The 10,054-nt window shown below is 40.2% G+C and overlaps 1 protein-coding gene across 1 annotated transcript in view; it reads right to left on the bottom strand.

Annotated features, from left to right (window-relative positions):
• Positions 1 to 404: 404 nt before the first annotated feature.
• The window catches only part of LOC118781581 (AP-2 complex subunit alpha-2-like), a 56,571-nt gene continuing 46,921 nt past the window's right edge, over positions 405 to 10,054 (bottom strand). The window contains 7 exon segments of the mRNA XM_036534544.1: positions 405 to 1,195; positions 1,316 to 1,450; positions 4,538 to 4,607; positions 4,941 to 5,057; positions 6,061 to 6,184; positions 6,798 to 6,887; positions 7,127 to 7,209. Coding sequence (XP_036390437.1) covers positions 1,118 to 1,195; positions 1,316 to 1,450; positions 4,538 to 4,607; positions 4,941 to 5,057; positions 6,061 to 6,184; positions 6,798 to 6,887; positions 7,127 to 7,209 — 697 coding nt within the window. The 3' untranslated portion in view covers positions 405 to 1,117.

Raw genomic sequence — 10,054 nt, 5'->3', positions numbered from 1 at the left:
CTAAATGATGCTGCCAAAAACAGTGATTCTGTTGCTAATTACAGAGAGCCAATCTCCACATAGAGAGGCTTTCTTTGAGAGGACATTCTGTGGAGGACCAAACCAACATGCTGACCTTGGCAAAGACATAGCAAAGAAAGGCTAGTAACAGCCCTTCCAAAAACTGGACTGATACTTTTACCAATACTTGACCAATACAATACATTTAACAATGTGAGACTTTTTTGATCCTCAGTGGCTTCATGGAAGTAAAATGCCAGAAGCACTTCATAACAGAGGAAGTACATTCACATTCCGTTTGCTTTCTACAGACCAGACTCACATTTAAATCAGTGTTTCTCCACTTCTCACATGGAGAAACACACACACATACAGAATCACAGAAAAACACACTTGCACAGAAACACAAACACAAACTCGCACATACACACACAGGCACACTTACACAGAGAAACACACTCTGATTACGGACTGTGGCCATACTATTTTAAACTTCTGGACATAATGTCGTGTTTTAGGCTATCAACTATAAGTGGAAGAGTTTTGTCATTCTGTGGGAACAGGAGCTATGCGGTCTGCCTGTACAGTTGGGGAATGTTCTGTAAAATCTGTGCAGTTGTGACATGTCCTGTCAAAGTTCTCCCCATGTCTGTACAAGTCCACTGTATCAGGCTGGGTCTGAGGGCACATCAGGCTACTGCAGTGTGTGTGGAGCAGCTGGGTTTCCCCATACATGCTTACCTGCTGATAGTCCTTTCACCTATTTATCAACCTGCTTTTCCTTTAGAGGAATATACAACCACCTTGGCAAAAACACAACCATGTAGAGCTGGATTCTTTTCTGGATATTTAGATATGATGCAGACAACAAATTATTAGTAAAGCTAAAAGAAAAAAGTAATTTCATACAGTTCATATAAGTAAAAAATAAAAAAAAAATTTACACTGTACATTGAAGCAATTCAAATGATTTAAGGTAAGGAAGGAGAGACAAGGAGGATGGGCATTGCACTGATAGAGACATTAAGATTAGGATCACTGGGGTAGTATCTATGATTCATGTATACATGGACATCTGAAGTTAGCATGATTAGGGTTTTCGCAAGGCTGAGGAGCATTAAAACTGATCTGAGAGCAGTTCACAGAGGCGCTGAGATACTGTGTCCCTGCTGGTTCGTAGTGTTAGACGGTACATCTGAAAAGAAACAGACAGAGGGTCAGGTACAAACAGATGTAGCAGGTGAGATGTTTATATGTATGTGAAGACATTTACAGATACTTGCCATGTTAACAACCTCATAAATGACTAACTTACCTGTGCTTGTGTGTTGGGTTCCAGTCTCAATAAGCAGCCCACCTGTGTGGTCTTAGTATGGATAACACCAGCACCAACAAAGTTGAAGGGGTTTGGATCCACCTGGTCCAGCAGGGCAACACCAAACCCAATAATCTAAAAACACAGTCACTGTTATTTTCTTACTCTTTTTCCTTGATAGTAATTTTTGGTTGGGAAACACTACCTTAGATTAGGCTGCATCAGCCCATGCGCTATCATATCCAGCAGCTTTTTCTTATACTATTGCTAGCTTTATTTTGTCAATAGAAAAAGTCATTCATTAGAATTAACAAGAATAGTACCACTGACAGCAAAGAGCACCTGTGCCTGACACTGAGATACAAATTATCAGCATTCCCATTTCTGTAAGCTGTACACAATATTTTTCAAGATGCATATCAATCCTCCATGCTCTTTGCCTTTTTGTGATATATGTTATATTGTATTATTTATTACTGAATAATATTACAATCTCTTTAAATGACAGGCAGTATCAGAATGTGTCACACACAGAATAGGCCTCATTCATAAACTGTTCATAGAAACAATCATATTTCACTCTAGGGAAAAGCATATACAAAAAAGTCATGTTGGATCTGTGTACACACCCAATTTTGTTCATATGATGACGATTACCAATTATTCTTTAGTTAGATTCTCATGCATGTTATCTCTAATTAGCATAAGTAAATGCTTGAAAGACCCAAATATTGCCAAGCAGACCTCGAGTTGTAGGTACAGCTGATGCTGCTGCAAGGGAAGATATAAGACATTTTCTCTGATTCAGAGACCTAAACAATCCTGAGAGATGGATGGAAGAAAAATACATATTTCATAGTGTAATCAGTGGAGTGCCCCTGACACTTGTAAATAATAGGGCTGGGTATTGTCACAGATGCCCCGATTGGAGTTGATTCCAATTCACAAGCTAACAATTCGATTCAATCTGATTCGATATCGATTCGGTAGGACTGAGATATGAAATACTATATCGCAGCTTTCCATATTTGGAGAGATGTTTAAAAAGCTCTAAAGGGAACACAAATTTACAAATGCAGAGTCACTGGAAACAAACTGTGAAAACCACTAAAGAAAAGGCCAAAGGCTCATACAGTCTTGTGCCACTTAACATCCATTCGGACAACATCCGTTCGCATATATTTCCGTAGTCCTATAAGGTTATAATAAAATTTTTGCACTGCCAGGCGTATAATCGTACAGTACATAGTATACCATATAATATATATGTCTTGATAGTCATAATAAACGCCTATGCTAATGTCTTATGTACGTACTATACTATACTTCCTATCGTTGTTTTAATTTGAACTTTGCATACTTACAATTAAAAAGTTAACATAACAGCATAACAGCACATGCTTCGACTAGTAAGCAGCAGGATCCAATCTTGTGCCTATTCCATAGGTTTGCTGAGTATATAGTATGGTGTTCGCACAACCTCCAAATCACATAACTATTTCCTATTTCACAGAACGTATCGTGGACGTTAAGCAACGCATGGCTGTATACCAAAATCTTTTTATTTGAGGAACACATGAGTATATTCCTTAAAAACAAAACCAACTTACATCATGGTGAACAGTGAGAGGTCGCATCACAGTAAAAAAAAAAATGATGTGACAGGTTTTCCTCTATGCATTCGCAGGTCATTAAACGTTCAAAGTTAAACGAGACAGAGACAGCGACATCTGATTTGGGGGGGCTAGTATTTGCCTTTAATACGACAGTTAGGCTGTGTCAGAGCCCGTCTATTTAATTCTCTGGCTATGTTTAACCATTGCGGAAATGAACCTAGAAAACCGGACAAAAAGCATATTAGCCTAAAAGATCCACAAATTTTACAGATCGCTATCGAATCGGACAGATTTTAAATCAAATATTATTGATATTAATCGAAAAACAATATTTTTGCACACCCCTAGTAAACAACTGATCAAACTAACCATGACTCCATTATGTTGTGTTCTCCAGCAATGAAATTTGTAGCTAACACAAAGAGAGTATGTGGGAGCAGACTTCACAGATGTAAGCTGGGGGTAAAAGGTGCATACCTACATGTATTTAACAGCACCTACATGTGCTGTTAAAAATTGCTGTGTTTTTTGTTGTTACTTCCTTCACTCTGGTACTCATCACACTGTTTTGAATTTGGATCTTGTTAGTTGCCCTGTACCCTGTAGTTGTATAAATTAGCTAGTACTGCGTCCTCAAACAGACTTTGCTCTCAGCTGAAAACTACTCTCTCATTGTGGAACTGTATATATCCTGTCTCCATTCTGTCACTGTACTTACTGTATGCACTTTTGTACGCTTTGGATAAAAGCGTCTGCTAAATAAATAAATGTAAATGTATTCCATAGGCCTACCTTGACTAAAAAAGACATTATTTCTATGTGAGTCTGAATCGTAACCCTGGTTCTCTGGAGCAATTCGGGTGTAGGGTCCTTTCATTGCCATTCATCCGGTGGCGAACGAATGCCTTCTTTCACAGTCATATTGTGAAAACACAGCAGACCAATGTCATCTTGCATTCCCTCTCTGCTGTGTAGAAACACATCCACTTGGGTACTTCACATCAATTTGCCTGATATCTTTTGCTTGAATTTTGTCCCAGATAATAATGGTGTGTGGGTTTACATCTGTATCATCACTTGTTTCCCTAAACACAAGTAACTGTAGCAAATGCTGAGTTTGGTGTTTTCTTATAGAGTCAAATACTTTAAAACACATAACCTCTTACAGTGACTTACAGTATAGACAGTCACAATTGTAATTCGGTAAGCAAGTAAATGACAATATACCCCTACTGATTAGACTAGTTACTTAGTATGTTTATTGTGACTTTAATTACATTTTTATGTGTTTCAGCTGCAAAAAGTAATTTTCTGTGCATTTAAATTTGACACGTACAATGTTACTGAAATGGCACAAAAAAAAACACCTTGCTGAAATTTGTGTCCTTGCGTATGTGGTATTAGGGATCTCAAGCAAATGTGAAATTCGATCTTACATAGGAACAAATTCCAAGGAAAAAAAAAAGAATGAATTCCATCAATTTTTATCATATACACAATATACACACAAAACTTTCATATGCATTAAATAGTGATTCTGGCCTAGTGTGTGTTTGTGTTTAATTTACTCTGGAGATTGGTGTGTGATGTTCTGCTAAGGTGTTACCTTGGCTTTGGTGACCTCTGTGTCCATGGAATGCTTGGCTTTAAAGATCCTCTGTACCTCCTGCTGGGGACTTTAGAAGAGAGTGACAGGTAAATGAGATAACATTCTTGCTCCACCAGCATGAATCAGGGGAATACTCCAACTTATGTCATAATCTGGGTAATGATAACAATGAAAATGATGAGGTTTCTACTTTATGAACCTTCAGAAATTACTCACCCATACCTTTCTTAGCATTGGATACAAATGGGGTGTACAGAGGGAGGGTTGGGCATTGCATGACACATCCAGACTTGGGCATGTCCTAACAGGGCTGTAATGGGCGTGTGAAAGACTAAAGGGGCTGCAGTGGGTGTTTGCTAATGAGGGTGTGTACTAAAGGCTAAAGGAAAATATCTCTTACGCGCTTAGCTGCTTCCAGCGCTGGAAGAAGTCTTGTGATGTCATCTCTGTGGGCTGGAAGAACTTATTGAGTGTGATGGGCAGCTTGACAGATATATTCTGCAGAGTACCTCCATATCTATAGGGACAAACAGTGGGCATTCAGTAGGGTCAATACATTCCAGTGTTCTCTAACCAAACTCTAGAACTTAGAACTACCTGCTAGTTACTGAGCCATTTCTTATTTTTGCATTTTTACATTCTATTGGTGGATTACAGTTTGATGTCATTCATAAGCGCTCTGTGCTTTGTGTCACAGATTGTCACTGCATTATCTGACTAATCTGAAAAACAGAACCTCCCAGAGCTTGGGTCCCCATCACTGGGGGTTGGATTTTCATGACTACACAATAAGGGGACTCCATTGGCTGCTCCTTTTCTATGCCACATCAATGACAGACTTCCTCCCCTTTCCCACACTCATTCCTACACTAATACACCCTCCCACACCAACACACACATTCACACCAACACACTCACCTACTTCCACTCCCACTCAAACAAATCCATATGTAATCCTGCTCCTACATCATCACATCGACACAGAACATTACCCCTACATCAACACACCCACACACAATCCTACTCCCATGCCAAAACATCCACACACAATCCCACTCCAACACCAACACACAAGCCTACTCCTATATCAACATACCCACACAGTCTTACTTTTACACCAGCACACCCACACACAACCCTGCTCCTACACAAATACACCCACACACAATCCTACTCCTACTACTTATACCAATACACACACACACACACAATCTTACTCTTACACCAACACACCCACACACCACATCAACACAGTCCCACTCCTATAGCAGCACACACTCCCACTCCCATAACACATTCACCTAGTCCCACACCAACACATAATCCTATTCACACACCAGAACACCCTCACACAGTCCTAACTTCACACCAACATGTCCTCACATAATCCTACTCCCACAGCAACACACCCATACACAATACTATTTCCAGTGTGCGCGCATGCTCTCTCTCTCTCTCACACACACACACACACACACACACACACACACACACACACACACACACACAGGCTGCAGCACCTGAATTGGATGTTGAGGACAGGTGCCAGCAGGAAGTCGGACACACACTCGATGTTGAGGATCTGCTGAAGCTGGGCACCCCCATCCACAATGGGGTCTGCAGGTTTGGTGTGAATGCTGAGTTGTGGTGTGGGGTTAAGAACAGAACACTGTGCCTTTCCATTTTCCATTACAGGGGCCAGCTTTCTTCTAGAAATCATAGCAGCCCTTTCTAACTTCCATCACTATTTTGTCTTAACACACAACCTTATCAACCAACCTGATTATGTTTTAAGTTTCATAAAAAAGAACAAAGCACTGGTGGTACCAAGGGAGTGAATGGACTATTGTGTGACATGATTTCACCAGCAAGTGCAACTAAACAAAGCACAAAATATTTTGCAGCTGCAGTACTTCAGCCTGTTTCCCATCATGCAAAGTTGAAAGATTTATGTATTTTATGAACAAAGTACAGCTAGATTAATTTACTTGTTGCAAAGGGACAGTTTCTGTTTATGTGTTCATATAGTTTGCACTTGCATAATAACATACTTCATACATACTTCTCCCAGCAAGGGAAGGATTTCTTCAAATGTGTACGAGCCAGGCTGTTAGTAAAATGAGCAACTAAATGGATCTGGATCTTGTATGTACTCTTTCACGGTTTCAATATTTTTCGCTTGAGTCAAAAGGTTATAACTACCTGACTGACCAAGTTCTTCACTGAGGCAGTCGCATTGCCTCTGGTGAAAGGATATGAGTTTTCAAAGCATCCTGACAAACCACGGAGGAGGTGAAATTTAAGAACTGTGTAGAGGTTTTGTTACCATAAAAGACATACATGCGACCTGCAGAAGAGATATTTTAGTGTACAAATACAATGAACTAAATTACAACAGATAATCTCTTTACCTTATCTCTTTAGCTTGCTCACATGATGTTTTCTGTTGACATTTTCTGTTGAAATCTAAACATTTTAGTGACATCACCATGGAGTTAGCATTGCAGTGGCCATACTGGATTGTTTTACTGATTTGTCTGGAAATGTTCCCTCCCAGATCTAAACCTCCCAAACCACCAAACCCACCGAGATTCTGTCTGAATTCAGACTTCAGTCCTATCTGGAGCAGTTGATTTTCATACAGGACGCCGTTATTCTTGCACACAAACCTGTGGAGAAACATGGCATGATGGTCAACACATGGACACTTCCACCACTTGCCTGTTTCAAAAAGAAAGGCCCAAATTTGTTTAGCTACAACAACCTCTCTCCTAAATTCCTGCCTGTAAAGGCACTGTATAGACAAAATAGATGAAGGATGCATCCTCAACATCACAAATATCTGACATAAAAACTTCTAGAGATTCCTTTCTCTCCTCGTAGTAGACCATGATTATGGGTTGTGTGTACAGACCATCTTACATTGGTATGTATTACTCTAACGACAGTCTGGCTGTTGGATTTGATAAATAACAAGGGGAGAAATGTGCTTCACACTTGGTGACTACAGTATCAATCTTGTCAAAGTGAAAATCTATTGTTTTTTCTCTTTAAAATGAAACACTTTATACTCAACTTATTTACTGACATGCAAACATAACACAAAAGAGTGTATGTTAGGTAGTTAACAGATCTGCACTCATTATTTTTCTTCCTTTCCTGTTCCTTCCTTTTCACATATTGCATGTATATAATGTATACAATGTATATATTATATTTCTAAAATATAACTGGAGGTTTCACGGGAAACATGTACACTGCATCTAACTTAGAAACTGCATGACCCAGCCACCCCATTTCCCTATGGCTGCACAGCCCAACCACGCCCACAGCTCTGGAAGTAAGATACTCGACAATACACAACAGACCCTTGGATACCGAAATGCCCCGAAAGCACAAAGCTGGAGGTTGTAAGGACAGTACTCTCATTCAACGCGAAGATGACCATGTCTCTTCATCATTCCCCTGCGTCAAAGACATTTACACCTGGCAAGTTCACCAGAAGACCTAGCTGCAGGTAATATGTAGCGCTTTCCCTTACACATGTGTGACCTCACACAAAGTTGTAGGCTGTCAGTAAAAATGTGAAGATGACCAGATCTCTTCGTCATCCCATATGTGATGATGTGTGCCTGTCAAGGAAGCCAGAAGAAGCAGAAATCCAGTGACGGACCTAGATGCCATGTTTGTTTCGCCCCTTTACCATCAGGAAACGGATGTCCCCTGTGCGTCTCTCTCCTGCAACAAACGCAGAAGCCTCCGGTAGAAAATGGACTGTGGCCTTCCCAGGAGGCCTACAACAAATGAGCTTTCATCCCCTCAAATCCAATGTACTGGCTCAAAACGCTTCCAGGACTAATTTCTTTCATTTGAGGAATATAACCAAAATCAGGAAAATTCTGTCAGTACACAACGCTGAAAAGTTAATCCACGCTTTTGTTGCATCCAGATTGGACTATTGCAATGCCCTCTTGTCAGGATGTGCAAATGCCTCCCCAAAGCCCCTTCAGTTGGTTCAAAATGCAACTGCTCGTATTCTAACTAGAACAAAACGCTTTGAGCACATTACCCCAGTAGTAGCCTCTCTCCACTGGCTACCTATCAAATACCGCACTGATTTCAAAATACTTATTCTTACATTTAAGCTTTAAATGGGCTTGCCCCTCCCTACCTTAAGGACCTTCTTCACCCATATTTTCCACAATGAACTCTACGTTCCCAAAGTGTGGGACTTCTCTTTGTTCCAAGAGTGGGTAAAAGTACTATAGGTGGTAGAGCCTTTTTGTTTCGCAGCCTTCTTTTCTGGAATAATTTACCCACTGAGGTTTGGGGAGCAGACTTTCTCAACCTTTAAGTCTAGGCTGAAAACTCACCTTTATATCAAATCTTTTAGTTGAGGGACATGGCATGGTGCTGGCATGGATCATAGAGTCTTTGGCAGACTAAGTGGTCATTGCTGTCACTACATCATGACCTGGTGACTCTGTGTTCAGCTGCTCTGGCTGTGGTCTGGTGTTGACTGCATTAGGGTCACCCTCATGATCGTGCTGACCCCTTGCCTCTCATCCCCTAGGTATGCTGCCATAATGCTTATTTGCCGGGATTTTTCCTTAATGCACACAGACATCTCTTTTGCCCCCTCTGCTCCCCCTCTTGCCTTTATGTTTTTCATTCCTGCCACTCTTTAACATCAACTAATCATTGTTTTTGTTTTGTTTCCTGTCCCTGCTCTGGGCTCCTGCCTGGAGCTGTAGCTCAAGCACCACATCCCGATTTCCAGTTCGGCTACCTTGCTATCCTACCTGTCGAGCCAACTGTGTGCCGAGAACCGGACATTCCAGTATTACATGTTATAATTACTCTGTTGTGAAATTACTATTGTCTATATAATTCAATTGTCTTCAGTACTTTCTCTACCTTTTCTGTAATTCTATCTGCTCAGTGCCGGCCAGAAGCAGATGGGCTCCCCCTCTGAGCCGGGTTCTGCTCAAGGTTTCTTTCTGTTAGCTAGGGAGTTTTTCCTTGCCACTGTTGCCTTAGGCTTACTCTCAAGGGGCTCAGGCCTGATAACAATGTAAAGCTGTTTTGTGACAACTTGTGTTATAAAAACCATACAATATATGATAATAAATAAATACGCTACACAAATAGATAAATTAATCAAATTAAATCATGTCCGATTCATTTTCTGCCAGTCTGTGTCAAACTGTGGTTATCAGTTCATGATCGCCTGTAGTTTGACTCAGACACTGAAAGCCTAATCCAACACTCTTAGCACTTTCTTAGCATTATCTTTACATTGCCCCTTTTGTCATTTATTCATTCATTTTTTTGTTTGTTATTTTCTGTCTGTTTAGATGTTCTAGTTTATTTCGTTTGATTTTGTCAGTGTTCATCTGCGTTGTGTTAATAAATTTGTTTTATCATTTACATTGTCACCTCATCTGTATTTTGCAACAAACAGGCTTAAAAGACCTCGTTTTATTAATTTTTACATTCTTTGACGAATGCTAA

The sequence above is a fragment of the Megalops cyprinoides genome, chromosome 8 (assembly GCF_013368585.1).
Source record: "Megalops cyprinoides isolate fMegCyp1 chromosome 8, fMegCyp1.pri, whole genome shotgun sequence".
In the NCBI taxonomy this organism is placed as follows: domain Eukaryota; kingdom Metazoa; phylum Chordata; class Actinopteri; order Elopiformes; family Megalopidae; genus Megalops; species Megalops cyprinoides.
Note: the sequence above shows the minus strand (reverse complement) of the source record. Positions and strands in the feature narration are given on the sequence as shown.